Source organism: Pongo abelii, chromosome 1 (assembly GCF_028885655.2).
Source record: "Pongo abelii isolate AG06213 chromosome 1, NHGRI_mPonAbe1-v2.0_pri, whole genome shotgun sequence".
Taxonomy (NCBI): Eukaryota; Metazoa; Chordata; class Mammalia; order Primates; family Hominidae; genus Pongo; species Pongo abelii.
This window is the reverse complement of record NC_071985.2, coordinates 188,549,563-188,563,339: the sequence shown is the minus strand read 5'-3', so window position 1 is coordinate 188,563,339 and position 13,777 is coordinate 188,549,563. Positions and strand designations below refer to the sequence as shown.

Genomic DNA, 13,777 nt, shown 5'->3' with positions numbered 1-13,777 from the left:
TCCCACTCTCCCTTTTCAGGACATGGTCCTGAAAGGGTCCAGCCAGGTGCTGTAGCCAGAAACCAGGAGTCATCCATGACCACCCATCATTCACATCCAACTCATCAGCAAAACCCATTCACTTCACTTCCCAAACATGGGGTATCTTGAATCAATTCTTTCAGCCATACTTCCAATCCAGTATCACTACCCTGGCCTGTGCCAGCATAATCTCTTGCCTACTAAGCAGTCTCTGCCCTCTGTCTTGCCCCTTTCAAATCTACCCTCCACACAATAGCAAGTTTGACTGACATAAAAGTAAAATGTAGGCTGGGCGCAGTGGCTCACACCTGTAATCTCAGCACTTTGGGAGGCCAAGGTGGGCGGATCACCTGAGGTCAGGAGTTCACGACCAGCCTGACCAACATGGTGAAACCCTGTCTCTACTAAAAATACAAAATTAACCGGGCGTGGTGGCGCATCCCTGTAATCCCAGCTACTCTGGAGGCTGAGGCAGGAGAATTGCTTGAACCCAGGAGGCGGAGGTTGCGGTGAGCCGAGATCGCACCATTGCACTCCAGCCTGGGCAACAAGAGTGAAACTCTGTCTCAAAAAAAAAAAAAAAAAAGTAAAATGAAAATCAGATCTTGTTAGTCCCCTGCTTAAAACTTTTCAATGACTTCTCATTAGCATAAAAGCCAAAATTATTACTACAGGCCACAAGATGCTCAATGATTTTGCCCCTCCCCACCTCTTGAACTTCTTCTGATGCTCCTCTCCCCCACTGCCTTCCAGCCATCAGTTCTTGAAACAAGACCTTTCCTGGCCGGGCACAGTGGTTCACACCTGTAATCCCAGCATTTTGGGAGGCTGAGGCAGGCAGATTGTCAAGAACAGGAGGCCGGGCTTGGTGGTTCACACATGTAATCCTAGCACTTTGGGAGGCGAAGGAGGGAGGATCTTTGAGCCCAGGAGTTCAAGACCAGCCTGGGCAACATAGCAAGATACTGTCTCTAAAAAAAAAAAAAAAAAAAAAAAAAAGACAGGAACTATGTGTCTAGTTCATTATCTCCATTTCCTGGTACCATGCCTAGCAAGTGGTAGACTTCACTCAATAAATATCTGGTGAATCAGTGTCTTCCTGGAATTTATACATAACTCCTTGAATGAGGCAACATGTTTCTCCACTGTGCAATAAGAAAAACTAAGTCAAGATTCTAACCTGTGGTTTTGTTTTGCTTAGAGAACAGGGTTTTGGCTATGTTGCCCTGTCTGGTCTCGAACTTCTGATCTCGAGCGATCACTCCCACCTTCCCCTTCCTAAGTGTTGGGATTAACGGGAGTGAGCCACCGCGCCCGGCCAAGTCTCCGACTTGCTCGAGGTCACTGAACTAGCAATTGAAGAAGCTACGATTCGAACCCATGTCTGTAGGATCCCAGAGCCCTCACTCTCAAATACATACTGAAGTTTCCCCCTTTTCGGGAACCCCGCAGTACAAGGTGACCAAAGACAATACCAGGAAGTGGGAGCCCCAGACCCCGCGGAGCGGCGAAGTTCCCAGAAGGCACAGCGCTCGGGGGTGTGGCCAGACGCATGGGCGGTGCCGGGCGTCGGAAGATGGTTCGGAACTGCGTATCCCCCAAGGCTCCGCAGGGCGCCGCTGACTGGCGGAAGCGAGGGCGGGGACAGCGGAATGACGTTTTAAGGACGCTTGCGCGCGGGATTTAAACTGCGGCGGTTTACGCGGCGTTGAGACTTAGGGTTAGCGAAATTGAGGTTTCTTGGCATTGCGCGTTTCTCTTCCTTGCTGACCCTCCGAATGGCCATGGACTCGTCGCTTCAGGCCCGCCTGTTTCCCGGTCTCGCTATCAAGATCCAACGCAGTAATGGTGAGGAGCGGGGTCCCTAGGTCAAGGGGACTCGTGAGCGGTGAGACGACTGAAATTACTGCTCCTCCCTGGACACACAAATGGGCTCTCACTCTCTTTCTCTCCCTCCCTCCTTTTCACACTCACTCACTCCGGGTCTCTGCACTGGCAGTCATTCTTCCCTACACAGGGGTGAGAGTCCCTGCGCTGGACGTGGGTCTCTTTGGCAGTCCTCCGGGAGTGGGCGGACCTTCTTCAAGGCTGGTAGACCTCCCAGGGAAGTTGGGGCTTCTAAATTCACTTCCCTTCCAAGATTCTCCCCTGAAAATGCCCTGCTCTTATGGGTACCTCGGTCTCCTGGCCCCTCTACTCTCGAATAAATATTGCGCAGTTGCGGTATGTCAGGTAAACGGGACAAACAAGATCCCTGCTCTTGAGGAGCTTGTAGTCGTTCTCTCTTTTGCTTAAGCAGGTACCGCAGTTTTGGCAGATCTGATACCCGTGTCATTAGGGAAATGGACAGATAAGACCGCCAGAAATGAGTTAGGAAAACCCCAAAAGGACCAGATCCTCAATGCTATGTTGAGGAAAAGTTCATCTAAGGGCTGTAGGGAATCCTGTGCTCAAACATACCTTTTGTGCGTTCTCTTCTGTAGGCTCTCTCTTTTTTTGTAGGCTCTCTTGAGTAGGGGTGAATCCTTATCCCATGCAGCTCAGTTTAAAAACCTGTCCCCAGCCCACCTCACTGTGGATATTCTAAAGGTGAAGCCCGGGAGACTTATTTGTTTCTCTTAGTTTTTTGTTTTTTTTTTTTAAGGCAGCTGCCTGTTCCTTCAGGTTAACTCCACTTTGGGAATCTCTGTGGAATCCTACAAGTGAAGCTCTCAGGAAAGAGATGGGTAACTCTGGTTTTTTCATACTTTATAGGTTTAATTCACAGTGCCAATGTAAGGACTGTGAACCTGGAGAAATCCTGTGTTTCAGTGGAATGGGCAGAAGGAGGTGCCACAAAGGGCAAAGAGGTAGGTTCTATGAGAATTCCTCTACCACATTTAATGTCTTCCTACATAAAGGATTTGTGCAGAAGTGGAATCTGTGAGAGCCTAGTTTCTGATGCTGTGCTCTTCTCACTCACGCCTGTAATCCTAGCACTTTGGGAGGCTGAGGCGGGCAGATCACCTGAGGTTAGGAGTTCGAGACCATCCTGGCCAACATGGCGAAACCTGTCTCTACTGAAAATACAAAAATTAGCCAGTCGTGGTGGTGCATGCCTGTAATCCCAGCTACTTGGGAGGCTGAGGCAGGGGAATGGCTTGAACCCAGGAAGTGGAGGTTGCAGTGAGCCGAAACTGTGCTGCTGCACTCCAGCCTGGGCGACAGAGTGAGAATCTGTCTCAAAAAAAAAAAAAAAAATTTGGCTGGGTGCGGTGGCTCTTGCCTCTAATCCTGGCACTTTGAGAGGCCTCGTCTGGAGGATTGCTTGAGCCCAGGAGTTCGAGACCAGCCTGGGAAAAATGTTGAGACTTTGTCTCTACAAAAAAATAAAAAATTAGCAGGGTGTGTTGGCTCACGCCTGTGGTTCCAGCTACTCCAGAAGCTGAGGTGGGAGGATTGATTTAGCCTGGGAGGTTGAGGCTGCATTGAACCATGATCGAGCCACTGCACTCTGGCCTGGGCGACAGAGTGAGACCTTTCCTCAAAAAAAAAAAAATGGTCTTTTTGGCTGGGCACAGTGGCTCACATGTATAATCCCAGCACTTTGGGAGGCTGAGGCGGGCAGATCGCTTTGAGCTCAGGAGTTCAAGACCAGGCTGGGCAACATGACAAAACCTCATTTCTACAAAAAATACAAAAAACATTAGCCGGGCATGGTGGTGCATGCCTGTGGTCCCAGCTACTCTGGAGGCTGAGGCTGGAGAATTGCTGGAGTCTGGGAAAGCACAGGTTTCAGTGAGCTGAAATTGCGCCACTGCTCTCCAGCCTCCTGGGCAGCAGAATGAGGACTTGTCTCCAAAAAAAAAAAAAATGGTCCCCTTCCAGATGCATTGGGATTTTAGTCAGGTCCATTCTAAATTGAAGCAATCAATAATTTTCTGGTTTTTTTTTTTTTGAGACGGAGTCTCGCTCTGTCGCCCAGGCTGGAGTGCAGTGGTGAGATCTCGGCTCATTGCAAGCTCCGCCTCCCGGGTTCACATCATTCTCCTGCCTCAGCCTCCCGAGTAGCTGGGACTACAGGCGCCTGCCACTACGCCCGGCTAATTTTTTGTATTTTTAATAGAGACGGGGTTTCACTGTGTTAGCCAGGATGGTCTCGATCTCCTGACCTCGTGATCCGCCCACCTCTGCCTCCCAAAGTGCTGGGATTACAGGTGTGAGCCACCGCACCCGGCTCTGATATGTTTGTAGAAAGCAAACTACAGCCAGGCGCTGCATGTAATCCCAGCACTTTGGGAGGCCAAGGTGGGCGGATCACTTGAGATCAGGAGTTCGAGACCAGCCTGGCCAACATAGCGAAACCCGCATCTCTACTAAAAATAGAAAAATTAGCTGGGCGTGGTGGCACGGGCCTGTAATCCCAGCTCCTTGGGAGGCTGGGGCAGGAGAATCACTTGAACCCAGGAGGCAGAGGTTGCAGTGAGCTGAGATCATGCCACTGTACTCCAGCCTGGGCGACAGAGTGAAACTCAGTCTCAAAAAAAAAAAAAAAAAAAGCAAACTGCACAGAATTTTAGGTTTTAGAAAACTTTGCTTGCCCAAGCCAGGTTCTGCACGCACACTACCTGTGATATCAGTTTGGTGAATGAAATCAATAACCTGGTTGAGGAGACAAAAATACGTTTCTGAATCACCAACTAACAGAAGGCAACTTGTGATGAATGGCACAGATGAGCATTGCTAGAGCAGCTCAGAGGTGGAAACTTGCTGAGAATGGGCTGGGCTTGGAGGGTGGAGTGTGAAGGCTTAGCTGAAGCAGCAAGATGGCACACATGGGGACCATGAAGCTGGCCACAAGCAGTGCAGGGCCCAGGATGCTTGGCAGCAGCAAAACAGCTGAAAAAGGAGACAAAGGTCTTCATGTCTGGCACTGAGCTGGTTAGGTTTTCTTCTGTAGGCAGTGGGGAACCTTGGAAGGATTTTGAGGAGAGCACTGTGACTAAGACATTTCTGTTCTAGTGGCATTGTGGTGTAGTGAAAAGGTCACTGGGCTAGAAGTATGAAAACCTGGATTCTAGTCTGGCTCTGCCACTGCTTCGTGTTCTCAGGCACGTTCTGCCTCTCTTCGAGGTTTAGTTTCCTCATCTATAAAGTGAGGGTGATGATAATGTCTACCTCACAGGGTTGTTGTGAGGATTTACTCAGCACATTTTTTGGACTGCTTCCAAAATGCTAGACACTTATTGGGTGCTAGGGATACAGAGGTGAAGGAGACAGACTCTTGGACTCTCTTCCATGGAGCTTAATAAAATAATACATGTAGCTGGGCACAGTACCTGTAATCTCAGCACTTTGGGAGGCTGAGGCCGGAGGACCTCTTGAGGCCAGGAGTTTGAGTCCATCCTGGGCAAATACAGCAAGACCTCATCTCTACTAAAAATAAAAAACAATTAGCCAGTCATAGTGGCTTGCACCTGTGGTCCCAGCTACTCCAGAGGCTAAAGCAGGAGGAGTGCTTGAGCCCAGGAGTTCAAGGCTACAGTGAGCCACTACATTCCAGCCTGGGTGACAGAGTGAGACCCTGTCTCAAAAACAAATAAATAAAAAAGATAAAACATGTAAAAAGCTTACTTAGCATAGTACATATAGTAGAGATATTTAGGTGATATATTTGAGAAATAAAAGGATTGAATACTTTCCATTATCTGCCCCTAAAGAATCAAGAGGTTCCTAAAATTTCTTTCAACCAGCTATTATCAGTCCTTTGTGATTTGTTTTTTGTTTTTGTTGTTTGTTTAGAAATACATCCCTTGTCTTACCTCAGATCAAATACTGCTTTTGGAATAAGATCCAAACTTCTTAGTGGGGCATTCAGAGCCTTTTCAAGCTCTGGGTTTTTTGTTTGTTTGAGACGAAGTCTCACTCTGTCGCCAGGCTGGAGTGCAGTGGCACGATCTCCCTCAGTGAGCTGAAATCGGCTCACTACAACCTCCATCCCCCAGGTTCAAGCAATTCTCCTGCCTCAGTCTCCCAAGTAGCTGGGATTACAGGCACCTGCCACCACACCCAGCTAATTTTTGTATTTTTAGTAGAGACAGGGTTTCCCCATGTTGACCAGGCTGGTCTCAAACTCCTGACCTCAAGTGATCTGGCCATCTCGGCCTCCTAAAGTGCTGGGATTACAGGCATGAGCCACCGCACCTGGCTCAAGCTCTGATTCTAATCACCCTTTTTCTTTGTACCACACACTCTTCTTCCACATATCCTATGCCCTGGCAAATGAGGCGGTTTACTACTCTGTGACTGCCTAATTCCCTGCTGCCTTTACACTCTTATTCCTTTCTCCTGGGATGTTCACCCTGAATTATCAACATGAGAATCAGTTGATTGTCAGAGCAAGGCTTAAAACTCTGGTTTTTGCGGGGCATGGTGGCTCACACCTGTAATCCCAGCACTTTGGGGAGCTGAAGTGGGCGGATCATGAGGTCAGGAGTTCAAGACCAGCCTGGCCAATATAGTGAAACCACATCTCTACTAAAAATCCAAAAACTTAGCCGGGCATGGTGGTGCGCACCTGTAGTCCCAGCTACTCAGGAGGCTGAGGCGGAAGAATCGCTTGAACCCAGGAGGTGGAGGTTGCAGCGAGCTGAGATGGCACCATTGCACTCCAGCAGCCTGGGCGACAGAGTGAGATTCCGTCTAAAAACGGCTGGGCGCAGTGGCTCATGCCTGTAATCCCAGCACTTTGGGAGGCTGAGGTGAGCGGGTCACCTGAGGTCAGGAGCTCAAGACCAGCCTGGCCAATGTGGTAAAACCTTGTCTCTACTAAAAATGCAAAATTAGCTGGACATAGTGGCGCATGCCTGTAATCTCAGCTACTCAGGAGGCTGAGGCAGGAGAATCACTTGAACCTGGGAGACAGAGGTTCCAGTGAGCCGAGATCACGCCACTGCACTCCAGCCTGGGCACCAAGAGTGAAACTCCATCTCAAAAAAAACAAAAAACTCTGGTTTTCTTTGTTGTTTATGCTCTCTGTAGTTTAGGGGTTGGAAATGGGGGAGGTATGTACCAAGAGTCTGTGGCTGTCCCAGAAGTGTGGATAGAAGTGTGATTACTGAAGTGCTTGCCAGCTTTTGCATTTAGTGATTCTATCCTCCTTTTTGTTTTTTTTTTTTTTTTAATCTCATTCTGCTTTGATTTCCTTTGTACATATGACTTATAAACCCCATTAGAAATTGAGCTCATGGTGGCAGGGGTTATATATGTCTTTTTTTTTTTTTTTTTTTTTTTTTGAGACAGCGTTTCGCTCTTGTTGCCCAGGCTGGAGTGCGATGGCGCTATCTCGGCTTACCGCAACCTCCGCCTCCTGGGTTCAAGCGATTATTCTGCCTCAGCCTCCCGAGTAGCTGAGATTACAGGCATGTGCCACACCTGGCTAATTTTGTATTTTTAGTAGAGACGGGGTTTTTCCATGTTGGTCAGGCTGGTCTCAAACTCCTGACCTCAGGTGATCTGCCTGTCTCAGCCTCCCAAAGTGCTGGGATTACAGGCGTGAGCCACCACGCACGGCCTATATATGTCTTAATTCATCTTTGACTACCTTCCCCCTGCAGGCTGCTGTCTTCGTAGTGCCTAACAAATGTTTGAATAGGCAGCTAATAACTGCAGATTTCTTTTTTTCTTTTTCTTTTTCTTTTTTTTTTTTTTGAGACGGAGTCTCACTCTGTCTCCCAGGCTGGAGTGCAGTGGCAGGATCTCGGCTCACTGCAAGCTCCACCTCCCGGGTTCACGCCATTCTCCTGCCTCAGCCTCCTGAGTAGCTGGTATTACAGGCGCACACTGCCATGCCCAGCCAACTTTTTGTATTTTCGTAGAGACGGGGTTTCACCGTGTTGCCCAGGCTGGCCTCGAACTTCTGAGCTCAGGTAATCCGCCCGCCTCGGCCTCCCAAAGTGCTGGGATTACAGGCGTGAGCCACCGTGCCCAGTCCTGCAGGTTTCATCTCTAGGCAGTAAAGCCCTCGCCCTAGAGTACATGCTTCAGCTCTGTCACATTTTGAAATACAAATAACAAAGTTGGGACAAATTTTGATATATCTGAACCTGTTGTAAAGCTATCCTGGTGAAGTTTGAGTTGTACCTGGAGGATTGCAGGACTCTGATGATGTAAACTTAGAATTGTGACCTCATTGCAGGCATCAACAGGAAATAGGTAAGGCATGGGCCGGAAGCCGTAACTGGGGAAGAAGTTTCTGGGCCCAGAAGAAAATGTAGGTAGTCTTAGGGTTAGGTAGCAGCTGTCGGGAACTTGCCCCTGCCCATAAGATCCTAAAGGGCCTCCATTTGATTCTCACCAGACAGTTAGAACTTGTTTCCTCCTCCGTGTCAGCCATCAAGAGGTGCTTGGGGGGCTGTGCCCAGCAGGACCTCACTGCCCAGCAGAACAGCAGGGGAGTACTCGACTGTTTGCCTGCCTGTCTGCCCTCTTCTTCACCTCATTCTCATCACTGATGTCTACCATTGGCTTGGAAATCAGAAACCCATATCCATCTAGATGGTAAACCATTATTAAAGAGTAACTATTTGTTTTATAGCTATTCATACTTAGTGGAACTTAAAGTTGGTAACGTTTGAATTTAGGGGTACCCCTGCCTATAGAAATTTGGTTTTTTTATGTTTTTTTTTGGTTTGTTTGTTTTTTGTTTTTTGAGACAGTCTTGCTCTGTTGCCCAGGATGGAGGGCAGTGGCTCAATCTCAGCTCAGTGCAACCTCCGCCTGCTGGATTCCAGCGATTCTCCTGCCTCAGCCTGGGGGGGGGGCCAGGCACAGTGGCTCACACCTGTAATCCCAGCACTTTAGGAGGCCGAGGTGGGGAGACCACCTGAGGCCAGGAGTTTGAGACCATCCTGGCCAACATGGTGAAACCCTGTCTCTACTGAAAATACAAAAATTAGCTGGGCGTGGTGGCGCATGCCTGTAGTCCCAGCTACTTGGGAGGCTGAGGCAGGAGAATTGCTTGGACCCAGGAGGCAGAGGTTGCATTGAACCGAGATCGCACCACTGCCCTCCAGCCTGGGCGACAGAGCAATACTCTGCCTCAAAAAAAAAAAAAATAAAATAAAGAAAAGAAAAAAGAAATGTATTTGAATTGAACAATGTTGTTTCATTGAAACTTTTACTTGCTCCTTGCAGATTGATTTTGATGATGTGGCTGCAATAAACCCAGAACTCTTACAGCTTCTTCCCTTACATCCGAAGGACAATCTGCCCCTGCAGGAAAATGTAACAATCCAGGTAGGTGCCTGTCATCTGGCTGCAGCCAGTGCCCCAGAGAATTCACTTTGCTTATTGACTCTTTGCTGATTGATTGTCTGGCATTTTAGCATAGTACATGGGCCCAGGATAGGCCCTTGAGAATTGATAAGAGCCATATATTGTGACAATTTGATTTGTTTTTCAGAAACAAAAACGGAGATCCGTCAACTCCAAAATTCCTGCTCCAAAAGAAAGTAAGTGGATTTCTACTAGCTTACTGTCATGGAATTTGTGTCAGGAATTATGTTTCTAGGACTCAGAGTTGTGGAAGCTCCTCTTTTGCAGGTGGTTTCTATGTGGGTTGAGTCCTGCCTGTGTTCCAAGCATATTTCTCTATGAGGAAGAATCCAATCTACAGCTATCAGGCCAACCTTTAAGAGACCTGGTGCATTTAGGAAATTTGCTGCCTGGCCTAGAAACCTTTTCTGTAGAATCCAGAGCCTGATGCTGAGGAGAGTGGGAATCAGCCCTTGGTAGGCCTGTTTTCTTCCCTCAGGGCTCAGCCCCCTCAGGGAAACGGTGTGCCTCGGAAAGAGATTTTGAAAAAGGGAGACAGTAGGTCTGTGGGTTGTTTAGAAGTACAGTTGGTGGCGCTATAGAGAGGGATGGCTGGGGCTGGAGAGAATAACAGCATTGCCTCGTGGTCTAGGAGGTTGGGGTCTCTCTGCAGAAGTAGTCTGTGAAAACCTACTTTGACAACATGATAGACTGTGACTCTAGGGGGTAAGCTTCCCAAAAGATCCAGCTTAAAACCAATTGTACCTTGAAGGCTGGTGACCTGCACAGCTCTTCAGGTCTAGGGGTCATCATTGCTGTGAAATGATCCAGCTACCTCAGGGACTCACAGAATACTTGGCTGGAGCTTCAGGTTCTGGGGGCCCTGAGTGGAGGGTGGTGCCATTGCAAGCTTGGGCCTGACTGTTGTGGTGCTGGCCCTTTCTTGCTGGGTGTACCATAAGGTCATGCAGGAGAGTTGGGACTCGCAGCAGTCCCATTCCGTGTTCATGTCCTCAAAGGATATTGCCTCAGCTTTTTTTTGTTTTGTTTTGTTTTTCAAAGGCAGGGTCTCACTTGGTTGTCCATGCTGGAATACCATGATATGATCGTAGCTCACTGTAGCCCTGAACTCTTGGGCTCAGGCAATCCTCCCACCTCAGCCTCCCATGTAGCTGGGACTACAGGTGTGCCCCATCACACCTGGCTAATTTTTTTTTTTTTTTAGAGACAAGGTCTCACTGTGTTGCCTGGGCTGGTCTCAAACTCCTGGCCTCAAGTGATCCTCCTGCTTCAGCCTCCCAAAGTGCTGGGATTGCAGGTGTGAGCCACCATGCCCAGCCAATAGCTTTTTTTTTTTTTTTTAGGATGGAGTCTTGCTTTGTTGCCTAAGCTGGTCTTGAACTCCTAGCTTCAAGCAATCCTCCTGCCTCAGCCTCCCAAAGTGCTGGGACCAGAGGCACACACCACCATGCCCAGCTACACAGCTCATTTTAATGGAAAAAAAAATCGTTAAGGCCCTGAGCAGTAGCTCATGCCTGTAATCCCAGCACTTTGGGGGGCCAAGGTGGGCAGATCACCTGAGGTCAGGAGTTCCAGACCAGCCTGGTCAACATGGTGAAACCCTGTCTCTATTAAAAATACAAAAAAACTGGCTGGGTACGGTGGCTCACATCTGTAATCCAAGCATTTTAGGAGGCTGAGGCGGGTGGATCACCTGAGGTCAGGAGTTCAAGACCAGCCTGGCCAACATGGTGAAACCTCTGTCTCTACTAAAAATACAAAAATTAGCCAGGCGTGGTGGCGGGTGCCTGTAATCCCAGCTACTCAGGAAGCTGAGGCAGGAGAATCGTTTGAGCCCGGGGCGCAGAAGTTGCAGTGAGCCGAGATCATGCCACTGTACTCCAGCCTGGGCAACAGAGTGAGACGCGGTCTCAAAAAAAAAAAAAGAAAAAAAAATTACAGATCATTTAGGGCTAGATGTGATGGCTCACACCTGTAAGCCCAGTGCATTGGGACGTTGAGGCAGGAAGATGGCTTGAACCTAGGAGTTTGAGACCAGCCTGGGCAATATAGCAAGACTCAATCTTATTATAAAAATAAAAAATAAAATTAAATCATTAGGGAAATAGGACGATTATAAAAATTCAAAACATGGATTATATACAGCCATCAGCCTGAACTTATAATACTCAGAAACTCAGTAGAAGTTGGTTTTGGCAGAGGTTGCAGTGAGCCAAGATCATGCCACTGCACTCCAGCCCGGGTGACAGTGTGAGACTCTGTCTCTGGAAAAAGATGGGCTGGGCGCGGTGGTTCACGCCTGTAATCCCAGCATTTTGGGAGGCCGAGGTGGGTGGATCACAAGGTCAAGAGGTTGAGACCATGCTGGCCAACATGGTGAAACCCCGTCTGTACTAAAAAAAAAAAAAAAAAAAAAAAAAATTAGCTGGGTGTGGTGGTGCACGCCTGTAGTTCCAGCTACTTGGGAGGCTGAGGCAGGAGAATTGCTTGAACCCGGGAGGTGGAGGTTGCAGTGAGCCGAGATCGCGCCACTGCACACCAGCCTGGACAACAAGAGCGAAACTCCTCAAAAAAAAAAAAAAAAAAAAAAAGATTCATAATACTTTTTCTCAAGGACTTGGATTGGATTAGGTCTGTCTCTCTCCAGAAATGTTTTCAGGATAGCTATAGGTTCCTGTACTTACTCAAGACAGCCTCTCTTTGTGGGAGATATCCTTGCCCTCAGGAGCTCCTGGATTTGCACAATGTGGACAAAGAGGTTTTGGGGTTACTGGTACTTGGTCTTTTTAATTTTTCCTTTCTAAGGAATATGGGAAGTTGGTGAGCCCCTTTCCTGGTGGCTGGGACCTATTTCACCTTGTACAGAAACTTGGAGGTTTGCCCCTGACCACCCTCGATCGTGCAGCACTGACTGGCTACTGCTCTCGGTTCTCCAGGTCTTCGAAGCCGCTCCACTCGCATGTCCACTGTCTCAGAGCTTCGCGTCACCGCTCAGGAGAATGACATGGAGGTGGAGCTGCCTGCAGCTGCAAACACCCGCAAGCAGTTTTCAGTTCCTCGTGAGTAGCGAATGTGCCCCCCACCCGCCATGTTTGAGGCCCTGGAGCACATTGCTTGGTCCCTGTGCTAGAATATCCTGAGATTCATCCATTCCCTCAGCTTCAGAACTGGTCTGCTCCTGCCCTACCAACACGGCTTTCTTATTTGGAAATCATTTCTTTTTTTAAAAAACTTAATTGAAACATTACACATACATACACACAGACGTGAACACCTAGCATTGAGTATATAGTTCTGTGAATTTTTGTAAACTGAACATACTCACGTAACTAACATGATCAGAGTATTACCACTACTTCAAATCACCTGAGTTCAAGCCCTGTTTGTCACATGGGGGCATGTTTTCCTGTGGCCATGGAATCAGTCTTTCGCAAGAGGTGAAAGACTGGGCAGAAGCCCTCTGACATAGTTGAGCAGTCTAAGGTCCAAGTACACATAGCATTGAGTATATAGTTCAGTTAATTTTCATAAACAGAACACACTCATGTAACTAACATGATCAGAGCATTACCAGAACTTCAAAAGTCCCTGTTGGGCATATTTCCAGCTCCTAATTCCCCCAAGGGTCCCATAATCCTGACTTCTAATAGCATTAATTAGCTTTTTTCTTTCTGTATTTTATTATTTATTTATTTATTGAGATGGAGTCTCACTCTTGTCACCCAGGCTGGAGTGCAATGGCGTGATCTTGGCTTACTGCAACTTCCGCCTCCTAGATTCAACCAGTTCTCCCACCTCAGCCTCCTGGGTAGCTGGGATTACAGGCATGTACCACCACGCCCGGCTAATTTTTGTATTTTTAGTAGGGGTGGGGGTATCGCCATGTTGGCCAGGCTGGTCTTGAACTCCTGGCCTCAAGTGAGCGGCCCACCTCGGCTTCCCAAAGTTCTGGGATTACAGGCGTGAGCCACCTTGCCCAGCCTTCTTTTTGTAGGTTTTGTTGTTGTTGTTTTTTTTTTTTTTTTTTTTTTTTTTGAGACAGAGTTTTGCTCTTGTTGCCCAGGCTGGAGTGCAATGGCGCTATCTTGGCTCACCTCAATCTCCGCCTCCCAGGTTCAATTGATTCTCCTGCCTCAGCCTCCTGAGTAGCTGAGATTACAGGCATGTGCCACCATGCCCGCCTTTTTAGTAGAGATGGGTTTTCTCCATGTTAGTCAGGCTGGTCTTGAACTCCTGACCTCATGTGATCCACCCGTCTTGGCCTCCCAAAGTTCTGGGATTACAGGCGTGAGCTACTGCACCCGGCACTCTTTTTATACCTTTTTTTTTTTTGAGATGGAGTCTCGCTGTGTCGCCCAGGCTGGAGTGCTGTGGTGTGATCTCAGCTCACTGCAACCTCTCCCTCCCAGGTTCAAGCGATTCTCTTGGCCCAGCCTCCCGA

At 48.2% G+C, this 13,777-nt stretch overlaps 1 protein-coding gene across 7 annotated transcripts in view; it reads left to right on the top strand.

Annotated features, from left to right (window-relative positions):
* Positions 1 to 1,203: 1,203 nt before the first annotated feature.
* KIF2C (kinesin family member 2C) overlaps positions 1,204 to 13,777 on the top strand; it is a 28,373-nt gene continuing 15,799 nt past the window's right edge. For 2 of the 7 annotated variants that reach the window (XM_054535821.2, XM_054535805.2), the window contains exons 1-5: positions 8,191 to 8,214; positions 8,360 to 8,559; positions 9,196 to 9,297; positions 9,464 to 9,512; positions 12,273 to 12,395. In XM_054535821.2, coding sequence (XP_054391796.1) covers positions 8,557 to 8,559; positions 9,196 to 9,297; positions 9,464 to 9,512; positions 12,273 to 12,395 — 277 coding nt within the window. In that variant the 5' untranslated portion in view covers positions 8,191 to 8,214; positions 8,360 to 8,556. Of the gene's footprint in view, positions 1,910 to 2,775; positions 2,871 to 8,190; positions 8,273 to 8,359; positions 8,560 to 9,195; positions 9,298 to 9,463; positions 9,513 to 12,272; positions 12,396 to 13,777 lie in introns of those variants that run through there. The other 5 variants (XM_024247551.3, XM_024247561.3, XM_063719155.1 and 2 more) reach the window with 5 other exon arrangements.